At 38.8% G+C, this 23,301-nt stretch overlaps 1 protein-coding gene and 1 non-coding gene across 5 annotated transcripts in view; both read right to left on the reverse strand.

Moving 5' to 3' along the window:
* The window catches only part of USP32 (ubiquitin specific peptidase 32), a 221,372-nt gene that overhangs the window by 47,827 nt on the left and 150,244 nt on the right, over nt 1-23,301 (reverse strand). For all 4 annotated transcript variants that reach the window (XM_023204689.2, XM_023204687.2, XM_023204688.3 and 1 more), the window contains 2 exons: nt 12,622-12,724; nt 2,443-2,635 (listed from right to left, as the gene is read on the reverse strand). In XM_023204689.2, coding sequence (XP_023060457.2) covers nt 2,443-2,635; nt 12,622-12,724 — 296 coding nt within the window. The remainder of the gene's footprint in view (nt 1-2,442; nt 2,636-12,621; nt 12,725-23,301) is intronic.
* LOC111537739 lies at nt 7,873-8,004 on the reverse strand. Its single transcript, XR_002730100.1, has one exon.

The raw sequence follows: 23,301 nt of genomic DNA on the forward strand, positions 1-23,301 counted from the left end.
CTATTTTATCTATGAACTCAATGTTCACGAGCTCTTTTGAAAGAAACACATTACCTTTACAATAGGAAAATATGCACAGAAAATGATTAACCATGGTTTAGAGCTGTGAACCTCAGTGTGAATAGATCCTATTTTATCTATGAACTCAATGTTCACGAGTTCTTTTGAAAGAAACACATTATCTTTACAATAGGAAAATAAGCACAGGAAATGATTAACCATGGCTTAGAGTTGTGAACCTCAGTGGTATTTTAAGGCATTTCAGCTGTCAACTACATGCTAATCTTTGGTAAACATTCTAGTAGTCATTACTTTGTAACCTTCTGCCTGTGATATGCAGCCTTTGGGTGTCACAGGTTATATGGTAAGCACATACCAAACAAGATCTTTAGATGGGGTTAAGAAATAATCCTGGTGTTAAAGCTGATGACAGCACTTCTAGGACTGCTAAGTGATCTTTATAGTATCAGAAAGGGAGGGAAGAAGCAGATTCTACAAGGAGCTTTGTAAAGAAAATGCTAGCTCTGTCCAATTTGCTTACACCTTCCAAAGAAAAGGAAAAGAATATCTTGGAAGAAATAATAACACAGGGCCGTGGGTGGTGGCTCACGCCTGTAATCCCAGAACTTTGGGAGGCCGAGGTGGGTGGATCACGAGGTCAGGAGATCGAGACCATCCTGGCTAACACGGTGAAACCCCGTCTCGATTAAAAGTACAAAAAATTAGCCGGGTGTGGTGGTGGGCCCCTGTAGTCCCAGCTACTCGGGAGGCTGAGGCAGGAGAATGGTGTGAACCCAAGAGGTGGAGCTTGCAGTGAGCCGAGATTGTGCCACTGCACTCTAGCCTGAGCGACAGAGCGAGACTCCATCTCAACAACAACAACAAAAAGAAATAATAACACAGGCCAGGTGCAGTGGCTTATGCCTGTTATCTCAGCACTTTGGGAGGCCAAGGCTGGAGGACTGCTTGAAGCCAGAAGATTGCAACCAGCACAGGAAACATGAGACCTCATCTCTACAAAACAATTAAAAAATTAGCTGTGTGTGGCAGTGTACACCTGCAATCCTAGCTACTAGGTAGGCTGAGACAGGAGGATCGTTCAAGCCCAGGAACTGGAGGTCACAGTGAGCTATGATCGTGGCATTGCACTACAGCCTGGGCAACAGAGTGACACCCTGTCTCTTTAAGTACATAAATAAATAATAGGGTAAGACTGAGGGTTCTGCTACTGTACCAGAATACTAGCAATCAACTCAATTTGGCTGGGCCACAGAAATACCATAGCATCTTCCCTGTAGATATGGAAACATGAAGTTTTAGGTAAGTACCAAGGCCTAAAGGGAATTATGGGAGGCATCTGAATTCTTTCTCAGTATTTTAACAAAATAATCTCCATATTTTGGCCTGAAATATACATAGAATCTGCTATGGGGTGCATTTAATTTAATTAAAGTATGTTTATGGCTAGAGAGAGTCCTGGAGATGACTATCTTTGAAAATTTAAATTTACTGATTAAATAAATTTAATAGCAATATGGAAAGATGGGGCTTGATTGATGAAAATAATGAAAATAGCCAGGTGTGATGGCTCATGCCTGTAATCCCAGCACTTTGAAAGGCTGAGGCCGAAGGATCGCTTGAGCCTGGGAGTTTGAGACCAGCCTGGGCAACATGGCAAAACCCTATCTCTAAAATAAAAACCCCCAAAAATAGCTGGGCGTGGTGGCACGTGCCTGTAGTCCCAGCTTCTTAGAAGGCTGAGGTGGGAGAACTGCCTGAGGCCAGGAGGCAGAGGCTGCAGTAGGCTGTGATTATGCCACTGTACTCCAGCCTGGGTGACAGAGCAAGACCCTATCTCAAAAGAAAATAATGAAAATATTTCCATATTGAGATATTTAATGAAGTATAACATGGAAAAGAGGTTTTCTTTGTAAAAATACTAATATATTCAAGAGTTTTACAATTGACCATTTCATTTAAAACTTATTTCTGTTAATGGAACCCTGATCTCCTATTACCCTATTCACTACAGCCTCTGTCAAATTAGACTCCCTTAATAACTATCCATGGGGAGGCCGGGCAGGGTGGTTCACACCTGTAATCTCAGCACTTTGGGAGGCTGAGGTGGGCAGATCATGAGGTCGGGAGTTCAAGACCAGCCTGGCCAACATGGTGAAACCCCATCTCTCCTAAAAAAAAAAAAAAAATTAGCCAGGCGTGATGGTGGGCATCTGTAATCCCAGCTACTCAGGAGGCTGAGGCAGGAGAATCGCTTGAACCCGGAAGGTGGAGGTTTCAGTGAGCAGAGATCATGCCACTGTGTTCCAGCCTGGATGAAAGAGTGAAACTCCGTCTCAAAAAAAAAAAAAAAAAAAAAAAAGACCTATTCATGGGGAATAAACCAATAAACCTCAGGTAATTGGTTTATTGGTTCATATTTACCGCTGCCAGCAGTTTCTGAGGCTTCAGATGCTGTAGAAATGTTGTCTGAAAATTTCTCTTCTGTAGTATTAACATAACTGAGGCTGCTTCCAATTCTATCTTCCACCTGCTCCATAGGATGGACTGCAGTTCCAAATGAGTATTTTCCTCCATTCAAAACAGATGATGGCTCAATTACCACAGGGTTGGCATCCTAAAATCAGGAAACCAGAGAATAAGAAGCAAAGTTTAATAATCTGACAACTATGTAGTCTTCAGAAACAAATCTCACAATTATCTACTTTTCTAAGTCTCCTGTGGTGGGCCACAGACATTTAAAAACATTCTAATACATAGCTAAATTTTAATCTCTTTAAGGAGGAAAAGTATGTGTATAGATAAAACTGGCAAGGTAGACAAAACAGACTGTGAAGGATTTTGTGCCACATAAAGTAATTAAACTCTATTCTGTTGGAAGCCTTTTTTAACATTAAAAGTAAATAAAGTTTACATTTTTTTTTCCTTATTTCTGATAGTACATGAATGTATATAATTTTTTTATCATTAAAGATTACATGGTCAATGTAGAAAATATAGAATACACGAAGAAAACAAATATCACATGTACTCAGATTCCATCATTTAACAGTAACTATGTGTTTTAGTTCTTGTGACTGAAAAAAATATATATGTGTGAAAGATGAGTGGTGTATGTACATAGAGTGAAAGGCAATGCTATGTATGACTTATAGCTATGTGACTTTCTACAATAACTAAACACACCTTTAATCGCAGCACTTTGGGAGTCCGAGGCAGACAGATCACTTATTGTCAGGAGTTCAAGACCAGCACGACCAACATGGTGAAACCCTATCTCTACTAAAAATACAAAAATTAGCTGGGTGTGGTGGAGGGCTCCTGTAATCCCAATTACTCGGGAGGCTGAGGCAAGAGAATTGCTTGAACCCGGGAGGCGGAGGTTGCAGTGAGCTGAGATCGCGCCACTGTACTCCAGCCTAGGCAACAGAGCGAGACTCTATCTCAAAAAAAAAAAAAAAAAAAAAATTCAATCATATTTTTCTTCTTTCACCAAACACTGTATTGTTTATATGGTGCTAATATGCTAATCTAAATTTGATATTTTCTCTATTTCTGTTTTTAACAAAGAGAGAACAGTCCTAAATAGCAGTCTTCAAAAGACAACACTATTAGCTGGAATTTAATAATATTATTGTCTTCTATTTCTGGCAAGTGACACTAGTTTCCTTTTCTTTTCTTTTTTTTTTTTTTTTTTTGAGACAGAGTCTCACTGTATCACCCAGGCTAGAGTGCAGTGGCACGATCTCGGGTCACTGCAACCTCCACCTCCCAGGTTCAAGCAATTCTCCTGCCTCAGCCTCCCGAGTAACTGGAATTACAGGCGCGTGCCACCATACCCGGAGAATTTTTCTATTTTTAGTACAGACAGGGTTTCACCATACCAGCCAGGCTGGTCTTGAATTCCTGACCTCAGGTTATCTGCCTGCCTGGGCCTCCCAAAGTGCTGGGATTACAGGCGTGAGCCACCATGCCCAATTACTTTTTTTTTTTTTTTTTGAGACAGGGTCTCACTATGTTGGCCAGGTTAGTCTTGAACTCCTGGCCTCAAGCAATACTCCTGCCTGGGCCTCCCAAAGGGCTAGGATTACAGGCGTAGCCACTGTGCCCAGCGGACACGAGTTTTCTAACTTAAAGTAGTAAGACAAAGTTTCCTTTGAAAATATGATTAAACAACTGATTAATCACAACCAGTTACAAATTTCTTTGTTCCTTGTCCATTACCACTGCTTCACTTGAGTAGCCAAAATTTTTTTTTTTAATTTTAAGTAAAAATGGCAAAATTATTTATGTAAGTTAATTGTATGGCATTATATGAGAAAAATGGTGACCATAGTTAAAAAAATGATTAATAACTAGGAATCTATATTACATATGCATTTTGGACCATCAATTTTTTTTAGGTGATTCACCAAAGTAGTCAAAATTCTGTTTTTTTTTTTTTTGAGACAGAGTCAAGCTCTGTTGCCCAGGCTGGAGTTCAGTGGTGCGGTCTCGGCTCACAGCAACCTTTGCCTCTAGCTTCAAATGATTCTTCTGCCTCAGCCTCCTGAGTAGCTGGAACTACAGGCGCCTGCCACCACACCCGGCTAATTGATGTATTTTTAGTAGAGATGGGGTTTTACCATGCTGGCCTCGAACTCCTGAACTCAAGTGATCCACCTGCCTCGGCCTCCCAGAGTGCTGGGATTACAGGTGTGAGCCACTGTGCCCAGCCTAGAAATCAAAAGCCTGTAGACAAGACAGTAGAACCAAACTGATGTATGTCAAAAAAGAAGTATAAATTAGTCCTAAGTGTTAATTTTCTCAAAGATAATATCAAGCTTCTCACAACTTTTCTAGTAATATAGAATCCACACCAACACAAAATACAATACATTTAAATTAGGTTTCTTTTTTCTTTTTTTAAATTAAAACAATTTTTGGCCTGGGATGGTGGCTCACGTCTGTAATCCCTGCTTTTGGGAGCCAAGGTGGGTGGATCACTTGAGCTCAGGAGTTAGAGACAACATGGCGAGACCCCTTCTCTATAAAAAATACAAAAAAAATAGTGGGGCATGGTGGCACATACCTTTAGCCCCCAGTAACCTGAGAGGCTGAGGCGGGAGGATGGCCTCAACCCAGGAGGTAGAGGTTGAAGTGAGCTGAGATCACGTCACTGCACTTCAGTAACAGCAACAGAGCAAAACTCTTTCGTGTTTTTTTTTTTTTTTTTTTTTTGTAGAAATGGAGTCTGACTATATTGCCCAGGTTGGTCTCAAACTCTAGCCTCAGGTAATCCTCCTGCCTCAGTCACCCAAAGTGCTGGGATTACAGGCGTGAGCCACCTCATTTGGTTAAATCAGGTTTCAAAAGAAAGTTTTCCATAAACATGCGTGCCTTATTATTTAAATCAGTTTAACTTTTTTTTTCACTTACACTTTTTGATTTATTTGGTTTGGAGTATAGCAAAGGCTCTTTTTTTCTTAGACAAGGTCTTGCTTGGTCGCCCATAGCTCACTATACCCTCAACCTCCTGAGCTCAAGTGATCCTTCCACCTCAGCTAGGACCACAAGCATGCTTCACCATGCCCAACTAATTTTTAAAGTTTTCATAGAGATGGGGTCTCAATATGTTACTCAGACTGGTCTCAAACTCCTGGAGGATTGAAACAATCCTCCTGCCTTGGCCTTCCAAAGTGCTAGGATTATAGGCATGAGTCACCTGGCCAAAGGCATTTTTTCATTTTTGAAGTTCTCTATGTGATCTCACTACATATGTAGCCAGAATTAATAACTATTGCCCTAGTGAGGATTATAGTCTCATGCATTTGTTTTTATAACGCGCTCCAGATGCTGAGAGCTTAGAAACTGACTTGTTATTAAATCTGCTACTTGCTCTGGAACTTGTGTTTTAGAAGATTTAGATTTTAATTAGTTTTCAGGTCATTTGCTTCTTGCCCATAAAGATGGAGCAAGACAGATAGTAAAACCATTTTGAAAGAGTAACAGCGCCACCTTTGAAAAAAATTAAAAGTCTTCCAAGTCACTTTGTTTTCCTCCAGAAAAATCACTTTAGTCTTGCTATAAATGATCTTAAATGATGTTTCAATAACCATCAAACTGTTGGCAGGTAATCTCTTTATAAATTTATACTCACTTCTTTATTCCATTTATATAAAGTTGATGCATTACAAATTACTTTTTTTTCCCTTCTTTTTTTGAGACGGAGTCTTGCTTTGTCGCCCAGGCTGGAGTGCAGTGGTGCAATGTTGGGTCACCGCAACCTCCATCTCCTGGGTTCAAGCGATTCTCCTGCCTCAGCCTCCCGAGTAGCTGAGATTAAGGCATGCATCACTGCACCTGGCTGATTTTTGTATTTTCAGTGGAGACAGGGTTTCGCCATGTTGGCCAGGCTGGTCTTGAACCCCTGATGTCAGGTGACCCACCCGCCTTGGCCTCCCAAAGTGCTGGGATTACAGGCGTGAGTCACCACACCCGACCACAAATTACTTTCTAAAAAATTGTAGTAATATATTTTGAGGAAGATTAGGTCTATTTTAGCAAACAATTTTCTTCAAGTTTTCCTTTAAGATGGGTATTTAAGAGAATTTCAAGGAGTAATATTTGGAATTGCATCTTAAATGTTTTAACATGTTTGAAAATTTTACATGGTGTCTATGTTTCTAAAGAAAATGTAAATGAAACCATTCCTGTAATAATGTTTCTCATTCTGAAGAGCTCAGTTCATAGGGTGAATCCATACATATCACTGGCAAGAAAACAGGATAATAAAAATATTAACAGGTATTAAAATTGTTAGGTTAAATTTTGTAATAATTTGTGAACAGGATGATTGTAATAACTTCTCAGAGACTGCAATATATGCCTCTAGCAACTGCGGTTGTACCACATGCTTTTCACATGGTACAGTAAGTAATACCCTTTAGACTTGGAGAATATGGGCTTTTCTTTGCTTCTCTTCCAATGTTCCAAACAAATTAAAGTGGTCTGTCTTCTCATCGTCTTTGGCTTTCTTTTCTATTACAGGAATCTTATGCTCTTATTGTTCTCCACTGCCTGAAACTGTCAGCACTACTCAGGTTCCTTCTTCCGCTTCCCACACACTTATTTTTCTTGTTCCTTCCACCCTTCTTGACTTTCAGTGAAACAGCTAGCCTTTTCATCCAATTAATCTCATTACCACTTTCCTTCTATAAGATGAACAAAAGAATCACAGTTATATATTGCAGAATCTTAGAGTCACTAGCATTTTTTGACTGTTCATTTCTGGCTGCTTGTGGAAATTTTTGTTTTTCTAAAACATCAAAGGATCATGTTTTGTTTTTATTGACTTCAGGGGTCTGGAACTATTCAAAATTATCCCAGAATCCTGGTTTTCAGAAGATAGATTTCTAAATAGGTAAAGTTTCACCTGTAGAGAGAAATTTCCTCGCTTTCTCTGAGTCAACAATTCACAAAAGGACAAGGAGGATTCCCTGTGTGTTGTATGAATATGTGTTCTAAAATATGGGTCAAGATTCACCTTTTTCTCCATTGATGATACTACTACCTTTCATGCCCCGTACATATGTACTTTACAAGCATCAATGATCTTAAATAATTAATAGTTACATCAATTTCATATTTCACTAGTCTGAAATGCTGCTTTTGGAAAAATAGAGGGCAGCATGGAGCAACAGATTAGGTACTAAGGCAGGACTCAGGAAACTGAGCTTTAGAGTGCTAGATCAGGTAATAAAATAATTGTCTGATACAGCTTTGGGCAATTATAAAACCTAAGGACCTCAGAAGCTTCGTTTGTAAATTCAGAGAAGAGAGTTGTTGCATTCCTTTTATTTCCCCCTCAACCACACATGTCTGAGGCAGGAAAACAAGGCTGCTCCACTCATGGCAGTCCTGACGACGATCCTCGAGGGCTGCTCTTGGCCTCCAACCTTGGCTGAGGAGAACAAGGACCCCCCCACAGCCCATGGGAGAGAGGCGCGAAAGGTGTTTTAAAGTACTTTTTAGCTCTAAAGTCACATTATGACTAAATAGGAAAATCTGTATGTGAATAGTGATAGCTGCTCCTTCGTAGTTCTCAAAAAGGAAGAAACATACACATTATGTACTACAATGATGATAAACAGAAAAGATTCCACCATTCTTCCCCATTTAAATTTTTATAGGAGATTGCACATAGAAGAATAAAGTTTGACACATTAAAGCGGGAAAAGATTGGTAAGATTCCACGAGCTGAGACACAATCAAATTATTCATGTTCCAGTGAATCAGCAAATCTGAGGTTAGCCACTTCTAAGAAAGGATGGCTCATTTTTCCTGATTCCTTGGTCTCTGATCTTTCCATTTAGTCTTGGCAGTATTTGAAACACATTGCCCTCACAATTAGTAATTCACATAATATGCCATTTTCACATGTATACATATGTAACAAACCTGCACATTATGCACATGTACCCTAGAACTTAAAGTATAATAATAAAAAAAAAAGTAAATATGCCATTTTATGAAGAGAAAAAACTAACTAAAGCTAAGTACTACCTTAGGTAGGCAGATGAAGCTCTGAGTAAGATCAAATTATCTGACATGTCAACACTAATTTTCTTTTGTTTCCTTTTCTTTTTTTTGAGATGAAGTCTCACTCTATCATCCAGGATGGAGTGCAGTGGCATGATCTCGGCTCACTGCAACCTCTGCCTCCTGGGTTCAAGCAATTCTCCTGCCTCAGCCTCCCAAGTAGCTGGAACTACAGGCGCACGCCACCACGCCCAGCTAATTTTTCTATTTTTAGTAGAGTCGGGATTTCACCATGTTGGCCAGGCTGGTCCAGAACTCCTAGTCTCAAGTGATTTGCCTGCCTCAGCCTCCCAAAGAGCTGGGATTGCAGGTGTGAGCCACTGCACCTGGCCCAATTTTTTTTTTTTTTAAACAAGGCATTTGTCAAAGCTGCCACATGGACTGGAAAGAGAAATTTGAAGTTTTTTTTTTTTGTTTTTTCATTTTTTTTTTTTAAACATAGAGTCTCATTCTGTTGCCCACGCTGGAGTGCAGTGGCATGACATTGGCTCTCTGCAACCTCCGCCTACCAGGTTCAAGCTATTCTTGTGCCTCAGTCTCCTAAGTAGCTGGGATTACGGGTATACACTACCACACCCAGCTAATTTTTGTATTTTTAGTAGAGATGGGGTTTCTCCAGGTTGGTCAGGTTGGTGTTGAACTCCCAGTCTCAAGTGATCTGCCTGCCTTGGCGTCCCAAAGTGCTGGGATAACAGGCGTGAGCCACCATGCCTGGCCTGAAAGGTGAAATTTAAATCCTTATAAAACTACTGCTACTACTACCACCATTATTACCTTTAACCTTACATAGAGTTTCTATCTGCCAGGCACTGGGCTAAGTGCTTCACATGTATTAACACATTTAATTTTCACATCCCTATTTAAATAGATACTACTATTAATCTCATTGTTTATATGTGAAACCTGAGGTACAGCAAGAAGTAGCAATTTATTCAAGGTCATAAAGCAAGTGGAAGGGATAAGAGTCCAAGCTCACTACGATTACATTTTTCAAGTTTCTCATAATAATAGCTACCTATTTAGTACTTATTATGTACCAGACACTATTTTAAAATACTTAACGAGTCTGGGTGCCTGTAATCCTAGCACTTTGAAAGGCCAAGGCAGGAGGATCGCTTGAGCCCAGGAGTTCAAGATTAGCCTGGCAAGCATAGTGAGACCCCATCTCTACAGAAAATCAAAAAATTAGCCAGGTATGGTAGTGCATGCCTGGAGTCTCAGCTACTCAGAGGTGGGAGAATTGCCTGAGCCCAGGAGGTCGAGGCTGTAGTGAGCTATGATTGTGCCACTACACTCCAGCCTGGGCAACAAAGGAAGATCCTGCCTCAACAAACAAACAAGCAAACAAACAACAAAGACAACAAAATACTTAACATGCATCAAACTCATTTAATCCTTTTAACACTATGAGGGAGATTATTATTATTACTCTAATTTTACAAATGGAGGAAACAAAGCCCAGAATGTCACTTTTTAAAAAAGGTTACTTGAATTCACTTTAAAAACATTTTAGGCCAGGCGCGGTGGCTCAAGCCTGTAATCCCAGCACTTTGGGAGGCCGAGACAGGTGGATCACGAGGTCAGGAGATCGAGACCATCCTGGCTAACACGATGAAACCCCGTCTCAACTAAAAAATACAAAAAACTAGCCGGGCGAGGTGGCGGGCGCCTGTAGTCCCAGCTACTCGGGAGGCTAAGGCAGGAGAATGGCGTGAACCTGGGAGGCGGAGCTTGCAGTGAGCTGAGATCTGGCCACTGCACTCCAGCCTGGGCGACAGAGCTAGACTCCGTCTCAAAAAATAAATAAATAAATAAAATAAAATAAAATAAAAACATTTTAAAAAAATCTGTCAGTGTGCAGTTATTTGCATTTAAAAGGTTATTTTTAGAAAAGAACACTTTTCTAATTAAAACATGCTCAGAGGATTATTAGTCAACTTACATTTCCCCCACCTTATTAATAAGTTGCCATAGTTCTCTATTTAGTAAAAACATTTTCTAATTAATATGTACTTTCAGAAAGTACTGCTGTTACTCCACTTACATTTTTCCCCATCTTATTGAATAAATTCCCATAGTTCTCTGCCTCCTTTCTCTCCATAAAAAGCGAAACTCCTCTCTTCCCAGGTTTCTTTTAACTCTAAGTTTGCCTTTATTTATTCATTTATTTTATGGGACAGGGTCTTGCTCTGACACCCAAATTGGAGTGTAGTGGTGCGATCATGGCTCACTGCAGCCTCGACCTCTCAGGCTCAAGCCATCATCCCACCTCAGCCTTCCAAGTAGCTGGGACTACAGGCACACACTACCAAGCCTGGCTAATCTAAAAAAAAAATTTTTTGGGCCGGGCGTCGTGGCTCACGCCTGTAATCCCAGCAATTTGGGACGCCAAGGAGGGCGGATCATGAGGTCAGAAGATCGAGACCATCCTGGCTAACACAGTGAAACCCCGTCTCTACTAAAAATACAAAAAAAAAAAAAAATTAGCTGGGCGTGGTGGCACGTGCCTGTAGTCCTAGCTACTTGGGAGGCTGAGGCAGGAGAAAGGTGTGAACCCGGGAGGCGGAGCTTCCAGTGAGCCGAGATTGCGCAACTGTGCTCCGGCCTAGGCGACAAGAGCAAGACTCTGTCTCAAAAAAAAAAAGAATTTTTTTTTTTGTAGAGATGGAGTCTCACTATGTTGCCCAGGCTGATCTTGAATTCCTAGGCTCAAGTGATTCCCCTACTTTCAAAGTCCTGAGATTACAGGCCCAGCCAGACTTCATTCTTAAGTAGATTTTAAAATTTGCATTTGACAGACGCATGCTAGAAAATAATATCAAATGCCAGAGTGGAGAAGGGAATATGTAGATTCTCCCATGTATACCTCTCCCTTACAACCCTCCCCAAATTTCTTTAATGCACAAAAGGATTGTGGTAGGCAACAACAAACCAGGTTCATGTTCTTATCAGTGCAGTTCAGTCTGTTTATAAGGGACATGCTGCTAAGACGTCTATTGTGTTCCTACAGAAAACAAAACGTAATACATCCAAGACAAAACTATGTTATTCTTTGAGTCTATACTCATTAAAACATTAACAACCACTCAATCTAAGGCCAAACTACAAATATAAAAACCAAAAAAGTATTTCAAAATAATGATTGATGCTGTACCCCAATGTTCTCATTTTCTATCCACACACACCATCGTTATCTACCTACAAGGTCCAGGAAGTCATTTGCCTACTTTTTATTCCTTCAGAGACACCAAAGCCCGCGTTTCCCAATTAATAAATTTTACATGTGGAAACACATTAATAACTCTGCAAAATGGAAAAAGGATGAGAACGAATGATGAGATAGATAATGTAAAAAGTATGTAACTACCAATATGCTGATAATAAGCAGTGACAGAAGAAATACAGGCAAACAGGAATCAAATGATTAGAATTTTGGTTATTGATCATTTGGCAATGAGTATATATATCAAGTGGCTCTCCAAGAAGGCAAATATTTGATTCTTGGCATTATTCTTTTCAGTTTTCTTGTTCTGAAAAAAATTCCGTTTTAATGGAAAAGGTGAAATAAAGGACAATGTAAATGATGTAGTCGAGAGAACATAAGCTTTAAAGTCAGTCCTTGGGTTTGATCCCAGATCTTCTACCCTGATCACGATATTCAGGTTACTTTTACTTTCAGCACCAGGTTCCCCAAAGGTAAAATGGGTATAATACTATCTTCCTCACAAGGATGGTACGAGAATTAAATGAGATGTGAGGTATGTGATATATACAGGTACCCGCGTGCCCAATATTGTCTTTTTTTAGGGTTGTTGCAAGGGAAGAAATGTATGTGGAAGTGTAATCACAAAGCCTTACCCATAGCAAGTATCATATAAACACTCATTTCCTTTCCCTTTGAATCTTTATCTAAGTTGGAGCATTTTATTATTGGCTGGTAGTCATAGCATTTTATTATTGGCTGGAAGACTGACGGAGTTGAAAATCCTGTGAAAAATGTAAATAGACAGGAATCTAACTCACGTATTTGACATATTCTTTCCACTGCTGCCACCACTGCATGGAGATGATAAACCAGTTGTGTCCTGGTTGCAGACCATACCTGCTCTCTCGTTCTAACCATCCTCTGCACATACAAAAGAAATTAAATACATCAAATAAAGCTGTATGAAATAGGCGGCGACGCACAAAAATTATCGTTAGAAGTTTTGTAAGAAAAACCACGAAACATTTAGATGTAATTAGGAGAGACTGCCAAAATCCAATTAGTAAAACAACACTGTTTCTATTGATAAACCAATTTCAAGAGTCACGGGCTAGTATCAAGAACAATTACTTCAGGAAAAGATTCTAGGAAAAAATTAAAAATTAAAAAAAATTAGACACACAGATGGTGTTTCCAATTAATTAATTACATTTTTTGCAGAATGTTCATGTAACCAATGATGTTCTTCAAAACAGCCTTATTGAGGAATAATTTACATAAATATAAAACTTACCTATTTGAAGTGTACAACTCAGTGATTTTGATAACTTTACAGATATGTGCAACCAACACCACAATCAGTTTGAGAACATTTAGAACATTTCAATTAATCCAAAAAGACCCCTGTACCCATTTTTAGTCAATTCCTGTTACCACCCTCAGCAACAGGAAACCACTAATCTATGTTTTGTCTCTTACAGATTTGTCTTTTCTCAACTATTCATATAAATAAAATGATAAAACACATGGCCTTTTAAAAATTTGGCCTCTTTGACTTTGCATGTTTTTGTGGTTCATCTATTATTGTGGCAGATATCAGTTGTTTGTGCTTTATTACTGAATAGTATTCCATTGTATGTATCTATTACATTTTGTTTATCCATACAACACCTAAAGAACATTCAAAACTGGCAAGTCAGCTTCCAAAGTGGCTGTCCATTTAACATTCCCATCAGCAATTCTAGTGGATGTGAAGCACTGTTACACTGTGATTATAAAACAAAATCTACCATATCTATCTACCTTATCTATCTCTCTATCTCTATGTATGTATGTATGTATGTATGTATCTATCTATCTATCTATCTATCTATCTATCTATCTATCTATCTATCTATCTATCGAATCTCACTCTGTAGCCCATCTATCTATCTATCTATAGAATCTCACTCTGTAGCCCAGGCTAGAGTGCAGTGGTACAATCTCAGTTCACTGCAGCCTTGACCTCCTGGGCACAAGCAGTCCTCCCGCCTCAGCCTCTCAAGTGTCTGGGACTACAGATGTACACTGTTATGCCCAGCTAATTTTTTTTTTTTTTTAACTAGAGACAAGGTCTCACTATGTCACCTAGGCTGGTCTTGAACTCACAAAAGTGTTGGGATTACAGACATGAGCCACTGTGCCCAACCAAAAACTATTTATTTTTGAGGTGAAAATGGCATAACGTGAAATTATTTCAAATCATACAATTCAATGGCATTTAGTACATCCAAAATGCTGTGTGATCACCTCTTATTAAGTTTCAAAACATTTTCATATACCTCAATTAAAAAGTCATCCATTAAATAGTTATTCCCCATTACCCACTTCCCCCAGAACTTAACAACCACCAGTCTGCTGTCTGGACCTATTGACTTGCCTATTCTGGATATTTCATATAAATGGGATGATTCAACACATGACCTTTTATGTCTGGATTCCTTCACTTAACATGTTTGTGAGGTCCAACCATGTTGTAGTATGTATCAGTACTTTATTCCTTTTTATGGTTGAATAATATTCCATGGTGTGTATATACAACATCTTGTCTAACCATTCATCCACTGATGGATGTACAGACTGTTTCTACCTTTTGGCTATTGTGAATAGTGGTACTATGAAAGTTGTGTTCAAGTATTTGAGTACCTGTTTTCAATTATTTTGGTAAATACCTAGAAGTAGAATTGCTGGTACATGGAAATTCTTGCTGAGGAACTGCCAAACTGTTTTCCACAGTGATTGCACCATTTTACATTTCTACCAGCAATATATGAGTTCCTAATTTCCCTACTCGCCAAAATCTTCCATTTTAAAAATTCTAATAACCTTACTGAGAAGTAGCATTACATTGTTTTGACTTGCATTTCCCTAATGACTAATTATGTTGAGCATCTTTTCATGTACTTGATGATCACTGAATGTCTCTGGGGAAACTTGTATTCAAGTCTACTTTTAGTTGTCTATTTTTAAATTGGGTTGTTTGCTTTTTGTTGTTAAGCTGTAGGAGTTCTTTATGTATTCTAGTTACTAGACCCTTACTGGATGTATGTTTCTAAAACATTATCTCCCACTCTACAGGTGGTCCTTTCTGTTTTAAAAATAATATCCCTTGGCCGGGCGCGGTGGCTCAAGCCTGTAATCCCGGCACTTTGGGAGGCCGAGACGGGCGGATCACGAGGTCAGGAGATGGAGACCATCCTGGCTAACACGGTGAAACTCTGTCTCAACTAAAAAATACAAAAAACTAGCTGCGCGAGGTGGCGGGCGCCTGTAGTCCCAGTTACACGGGAGGCTGAGGCAGGAGAATGGCGTAAACCTCGGAGGCGGAGCTTGCAGTGAGCTGAGATCCGGTCACTGCACTCCAGCCCGGGTGACAGAGCAAGACTCCGTCTCAAAATAATAATAATAATAATAATAATAATAATAATAATAATAATAATAATATCCCTTGATGTATAAAAGTTTTAAGTTTTGCCAGTACAGTGGCTCACACCTGCAATCCCAGCACTTTGGGAGGCTGAGGCAGGCGAATCGCTTGAGCCCAGGAGTTCAAGACTAGCCTGGGCAACATGGCAAACCCCCATCTCTACAAAAAATACAAACATTAGCTGGTTGTGGTGGTGCACGCCTGTGGTCCCAGCTACTCGGGAAGCTGAGGCAGGAGGATCACCTGAGCACAGGAGTTTGAGGCTGCAGTGAGCTGTGATGGTGCCACTGCACTCCAGCCTATGTGACAGTGTGAGACTGTCTCAAAAAACAAAACAAAACAAAACAAAAAACTTTCAAATTTTGATGAAATGCAGTATTTTTTTTTGGTTGTTCATGCTTTTGGTGTTACAACTAACATTCCATTGCAAAATTTAAATAATTTTTGAGGAAAAAGTTTTGTTGGATATAGAGTTCTTGGTTACAGTTTTTCTGCCACTTTCAGCTCTTTAAAAAAATTGTCATCCCACTCACTTCTGGATTCCATGCTTTCTGATGAGAAACATGCTATTAATTTTATTGATGATCCATTGTATGGGACAAGTAGCTTCTCTTTTGCTTTCAAGATTCTCTCTTTGTTCTTGGCTTTGTAAAATAGTTTCATTATAATGCTTCTCAGTGTGGATCACTTTGTTTATCTTTCTTGAAGTCCAATGAGCTTTCTGAACGTATAGGCTCATGTCTTATGAAGTTTAGGACAATTATTTATTCAAATATTCTGCCGTTTCCTTCTCTCTCCTTTCCTAAGATTCTTATGTTGACACACATGATGTTGTTCTATGGGTTTCTTACGTTCTGTTCATTTTTCTTCATTCTGTTTTCTTTCTGCTCCTCAGTCAATAATTTCAATTGACTTTTATTTAACTTCTCTGATTCATTTTTCTGCCTGCTCAAATCTGATGGAGAACCCCTCTAATATATTTTTCATTTCAGTTATTATACTTTTCAGCTCCAAAATCTGTGTTTGGTTCCTTTTTATACTTTCTCTTTATTGATACACTCTATTTGTACATATATCATTCTCCTGGTTTCCTTTAGTTACTTACTTACTTATTTATTTATTTGTTTGTTTTTGAGATGGAGTCTCGCTCTGTTGCCCAGGCTGGAGTGCAAGTGGCACTGCAACCTCCACCTCCCGGGTTCAAGGGATTCTCCTGCTTCAACCTTCCGAGTAGCTGGAATTACAGGAGCCCGCCACCACACCTGGCTAATTTTTGTATATTTTTTAGTAGAGATGGGGTTTCACCATGTTGGCCAGGCTGGTCTCGAACTCCTGACCTCAAGTGATCTGCCCACCTTGGCCTCCCAAAGTGCTGGGATTACAGGCATGAGCCATCACGCCCAGTCATTTTTCCTGGTTTCCTTTAGTTTGTTGTCCATCACCTCCATTACGTCTTTGAACATATTTAAGAGGATTGATTTTAAATGTTTGTCTACTAAGTCCAATAACTGTGCTTCCCCAAAGATAATTTCTATTAATTTCCTCTGTGAAGGGACCACACGTTCTTGTTTCTGCAATTTTTTGTTGAAAACAACATTTTGAGCATTAATGATAACTCTAGAACTAATCATATTCCCCTCCACTTCAGGATTTGCTTTCGTTGACTGCTATAGTTATTTGTTTAGTCACTTTTCTAAAATATTTTTATAAAGTCTGTCTTCCTTGTTATGTGTAGTTTCTTAAGTCTTCATTTAACTTGTGTTCGAAAAGCTGGTATTCTGACAGTGATTTTTTAGAATGGCAGAAGCGGGGAGAGGGAGAGAGGAAAAGAAAGAGGGAGGGAGAGAGAGGAAGAGAAAGAGAAAAAAGGGAGAGAGAGAGAGACAAAGACAGAGAGACAAAGACAAAAACCACTACTGTCTTTGCAGAATGGCGCTGTGCTGGGGCATTCCTACAGTGGTTTACAACTATGCCTTAGCCTTCACTACCTGTATACTCTTAGTCTAGAAGCTCAGCCAGAGGTGAAACTGTAGGGGCCTTATAAGGTATTTTCTGATTGCGTATATTGTTGTTGGCATGTGCAAAGCTTTCTAAATTACCCAGTGTACAGTGTGCTTTTGGGTACCCTAATTTCCCAAGGAAACTCAAGTTCCCACCACTCCCAAGACTTTCAGCATTCTATTATATGCCTCAATTAAAATCTTTTACCCCAGGTGACTGCAGGTGGCTGGTTCGTGTGCCTTACAGAACTTCTGACGAATGCCCCTGCTTTTCCATCCTGGGTAAATTCTGATTTAAGTATAACATAGCTAAGCATCTTCCAGTAGCTTTTCTGGTAGCCCCAGACTGTTTACACAAACACAATTTGTTTTGTTTTGTTTTGAAGACAGTCTTGCTCTGTCACCCAGGCTGGAGTGCAGTAGCGCAATCTCAGCTCACTGCAACCTCCGCCTCTCGGGTTCAAGTGATTCTCCTGCGTCAGCCTTCCGAGTAGCTGGAACTACAGGTGTGCGCCACCATGGCCAACTAATTTTTTGTATTTTTAGTACAGACAGGGTTTCATCATGTTGGCCAGGCTGGTCTCGAACTCCTGACCTTAACTGATCCATCCATCCTGGCCTCCCAAAGTGCTGAGATTACAGGTGTGAGGCACCGCACCCAGCCTGACAAACACAACTCTTTATAAATAAGGTATGCTCTGCTCTCTCTGAAACCAGGGACCATGTGGGTTGCCATCTTCAAGGCTGCCATTACTAAACCAGACAATGACAGATATATAAACAGGCTTTTAAATAATTTTTATAATTTTTTATAATTTTTAAAATATCAACATTTGCTTAGTTTCTATAAATCTTTGTCTCTTTGTTCAGAGTTCTGACAAAGTTGAAATTGGCAGTTCTTTATTTTTCAATGTTTCTGTGGAGAGACAGGCTCTTAGAGCTACCCACTACATAATTTTCACTGAGTCACTCCTCCCATTGTGCTTTTAATTTGCCTTCTCTGAGGAAGCAGAACATCTTGTCATGTACTTATATTAGCGATTCATACATGTATAGTAAGAGTCTATTCAACTCTTTTGTACATTTTAAAATTAGATTTTCTTGATGTCCTAATGTGTTGTAACAGTCCTTTATATATTCTGGACACAAATCCTTTATCATATATATAATTTGCAAATGTTTTCTCTAGAGCTGTTAGGCTGTAGCATTTATTTTCTTAATGCCCTCTCTTGAATCTCAAAAGTTTCTAATTTTTTCTATGTCTTACACTTTTTGCCCCATTTATAAATTGTGCTTTTGGTGTTATATTTATGAAATCTTCTACCCCAAAATCACAAAGATTTTCTACATTTGCTTTTCTAGAAGTGTTATGTTTTTAGCTCTGATGTTTAGGTATATGGAATCCATTTTGAGTACATTTTTAAGCATAGTGTGAAGTAAGGGGTCTAAAATAATCTGTTTGCATATGAATATCCAATTTTCCTGTACCTTTTTTTTGTTTTTTAAAGAGACAGAATCTTGCTATGCTGTCCAGGCTGGCATGCAGTGGCTATTCACAGGTGTGATCACTGCATACTCACACTAAAGTTGTGAACTCCTGGGCTTAAGTGATCCTCCTGTCTCAGCCTCTTGAGTAGCTGGGACTACTGGCTCAGCTCCTTCTGCACCATTTTTTTTTTCTTTTTAAAGTCAGTCCTTTCTGTACTGAATTTTCTTGACATCTTTAAAAAATAATAAAAATGATAATAAAAATAACCATTGACCAAAAATATAAGGGTTTCCTTTTTTTATTTTTTGAGGCAGAATCTCACTCTGTCGCCCAGGCTAGAGTGCAGTGGCATGGTCTCAGCTCACTACAACCTCCGCCTCCTGGGCTCAAGTGATTCTCCTGACTTAGCCTCACGAGTAGCTGGGACTACAATCGTGTGCCACCACGCCTGGCTAATTTTTGTGTTTTTAGTATAGATGGGGTTTCGCCATGTTGGCCAAGCTGATCTCAAACTTCTGGCACCAGTGATCCGCCCACCTCTGCCTCCTAAAGTGCTGGGATTACAGGCATGAGCCACCATGCCTGGCCAAGGGTTTCCTTTTAAAATGTCAATTCCATTTGACTGATCTCTATGATTCTACTTATTCCAGTTCTTGATTAATGTATCCTTAGGTAAACTGTGAAATCAGGAAGTCTAAGTCTTCCATTTTCTGTCATTATTTTGAAGTTGTTTAGGCTAGTCTGAGTTCTCTGCATTTCCCTATACAATTTAGGAATAGCTTGTCAATTTATAGAAAAAAGCTGGGATTTGATTGGGTGTGTTTTGAATCTACAGAACAATTTGAGAAGATTGCCATCTTCACAACATTAAGTTTTCAAATCTATTTACTTACATTTTCTTAAATTTCTGTCAGCAATGCTTTGAATCTTTACATGCACAAGTCTTGCACTTATTTTGTTGAATTTATTTCCATGGGTTTGATTTGACAATATAGTGAATGGAGCTGTTGTCTTCATTTTAATTGTACTTTCAAATTATTCTATCTAGTACGTGACAATTCAATTGATTCCTTAATTATTGATCTTGTATCCTGTCATGTTGCTAAACTCATTTTATTAATTCTAACAGTTTTTCTGTGAATTCTTTTGGGTTTTCTACACATAGGATTATGCTATCTGCAATTACAGACAATTTTATTTTTCTTTACAATCTGGATGCCTTTATTTCCTTTCATTGCCTGATTTAACTAGCTTGAAGCTCTAATACAATGTTGGTAAGTGTGGCAAGAGCAAGTATCCTTTCCTGATCTTATGGGAAAAGGCTTCAGTGTTCTACCATTAAGTATGATCTCAGTTGTATATTTTTCAAGATACTTTTTAGACTGAGGAATTTCCCTTCCCCAAGGTTTTGAATGAGCACGACTGTGCTCTAGTAAAATGTTATTTATGCTCACTGAAATGTGAATTTTATGTAATTGTAAGGTGTCACAAAATATCCCCTTTTGGTTTCCTCAAAGCCACTTAAAAAGGTAAAAACATTTTTAGCTTGCAGACTGTACAGAATCAGGCAGTGGGCCAAAGTTGGCCAATATGCCATAGGCTGCTGACTAACTGCTGACCTAGTATATGGTCTATCCTAGACAATACTCTGTGTACATTTGAATATGTATTCTGTTGCTGTTGGCTGAAGGGTTCTTTGGTGGGTGCATATATCATCGTTTATCATAATAAAATGTCTCTCTGGCTCCACTATCTTGTCTTTTGTAACCTAAAAGCCATTTTTTTTTCTTAACAGTAAAGTGATTTTAGTTCACCTATGGTTATATTTGTATGGTTTTATCTTTTATTCTTTTACTTTCAACCTATTTGTACCTTTGAATCTCAAGTAGCTGGATTGTGTTTTTTTGTTTTTTGAGATGGAGTCTCGCTCTGTCACCAAGGCTAGAGTGCAGTGGTACGATCACGGCTCACTGCAAGCTCCACCTCCCAGGTTCATGCCATTCTCCTGCCTCAGCCTCCCAAATAGCGCCTGGGACTACAGGCGTCCACCACCACGCCCAGCTAATTTTTTTGTATTTTTTTTGTAGAGACAGGGTTTCACTGCTTTAGCCAGGATGGTCTCGATCTCCTGACCTTGCAATCCACCAGCCTCAGCCTCCCAAAGTGCTAGGATTACAGGCGTGAGCCACCGCGCCCGGCCAAGTAGCTAGATTTTTAAAAAACAATTCAGTCTAAATCTTTGGTCATCTGTTCAATCTGTTTATATTTAATGTAATTACAGATGTGGGTTTATGTCTGCTATTTAGTTATTTGTTTTCTATGTATCTTTCTTCCTCTATTCCTCTACTTCTTTCTTTTGTGGTAAATAGGTATTTTCTAGGAATTTAAACAGGTAACATTTTAATGCCTTTTTAAATAAAACTATTTTGGGGGATCATTTTCTTAGAGATTGTTGTAGGGTTTACAATATGGATCTTAACATAGTCTACTTTATTTTTTATTTTATGTTTTTGAGATGGAGTCTTGCTCTGTCGCCCACGCTGGAGTGCAGTGATGCCACTCAGCTTACTGCAACCTCTGCCTCCTGGGTTCAAGTGATTCTCCTGCTTCAGCCTCCCAAGTAGATAGGGTTACAGGCATACACCACCATGCCTGGCTAATTTTTGTATTTTTAGTAGACATGAAGCTTTGCCATGTTGGCCAGGCTGGTCTCGAACTCCTGGCTTCAAGTGATCTGCCTGCTTTGGCCTCCCAAAGAGCTGAGATTACAGGCGTGAGCACCGCACCAAGCCAACATAGTCTACTATGTTTGATTGATACTAATTTATTCCAGTAAAGTATAGAAACTAAAAAAGTATAGAAACTAAAACATAGAAACTTTGCTCAAATATAGCTCTACTTTCTACTCTCATCTTTGTGCTACTGTTGTAACTCATATAAGATCATTATATGTTATGGGAACAACATGCTTTTATAATTATTGTCATATAAAAATGTTTAAATACATAGAATAGTTTACACTGTCTTTTATTATTACCTATGTGATTTCTACTATTGGTGCTCTTTATTTTTTTGGCAGTTTTTATGGTTTTATTTAAACATAAAACGTGTATATGAGCAGCTGTCTACTTATTTTCTTCACTGCACAGGCTGGCATTGGGATTGGTGACTCTGATGGCCAGCTGGGCTGCTCTTTCCACAATGTCTTTGCAGTTCTTGGAGAAAACACTGTGGGCAATCTCAGCACATTTGTTGCACATTAGCAGCACTTTCAGCTCCTTGACGTTGTGGACCAGGAACTTCTGGAAGCCACTGGGCAGCATGTGCTTTGTTTTTTGTTGCTGAACCTTCCACAAACTCTGTTGTCAATACCTCTGGGTTTTTGTCAGTTACGCTTAGTTCTGACCTATCAGTCTAACTGATGCTGGATGAACTTCTTGGTTCTCTTTTTGATGATCTTGGACTTCACAAGGGGACTAAGGGCAGCTATGATGCCGAGCAGGGGATGGCTGCCACCTCCATAGGCACCGCCAAGGAAGAGAGCCTCTTTATTTCTCCACGTGGATGTTAATTACTGTCTAGTGTCACTTCTTTTCAGCTTGAAGAACTTCCTTTACTATTTAAAGACAGATTTCCTGGTAACAAATTCTCAGTGTTCATATAGGAATGTCTTTAGTTCACCTTCATTTCTTTTTTTTTTTTTTTAAGTTTTTTAAAAAAAGGTTTAAAAATGTTTCTATTAAAAAATTTATTATATATAATAATAGTATATATTTATGGGGTACATGTGATATTCTGACATATGCATACAATGTGTAATGATCAAATAGGGTAATTAGGATATTCATCACCAAATATTTATCATTTTTTTGTGTTGGGAATATTCTGAATCTTCTAGCTAATTTGAAATATACAATAAATTATTTTTAACTATAGTTACCTACTGTGCTATTGAACACTAGAAGTCATTCATTCTATCCAACTGTATTTTTACAGTCATTAACCTCTCTTCAATATCATCCCTCCTGCCCTTGCCAGCCTCTGATAACCATCATAATACTCTCTAATTCCACAAGATCAACTTTTTTAGCTCCCACTTAAAAGTGAGAACATGTGATATTTGTCTTTCCATACTTGGCCTATTTCACTTAACATAATGACCTCCAGTTTTATCCATGTTGCTGCAAATGGCAGGATTTCATTCATTTTATAGCTGAATAATATTTTATTTTGTGTGTAAGGGCCTCAACTCAATAACAAAAAACCAAATAACCCAATTTAAAAATAGGCAAGTGATCTGAATAGACCTTGCTCAAAAAAAAAAAAAAAAAAGACATACAAATTGCCAGTAGACATATGAAAAAATGCTCAACATCACTAATCATAATCGAAATATCAAAACCACAATGAAATATTATCTCCCAGTTAAAATGGCTATTATAAAAAAGACAATAACAGATTCTGATGAGGATGTGGAGAAAGGGAAGTGCTATATGTATATATATATAAAACATATATATTTTCTTTTTTTTTTTTTTTTTTT

Source organism: Piliocolobus tephrosceles, chromosome 16 (genome assembly GCF_002776525.5).
Source record: "Piliocolobus tephrosceles isolate RC106 chromosome 16, ASM277652v3, whole genome shotgun sequence".
Lineage (NCBI taxonomy): Eukaryota > Metazoa > Chordata > Mammalia > Primates > Cercopithecidae > Piliocolobus > Piliocolobus tephrosceles.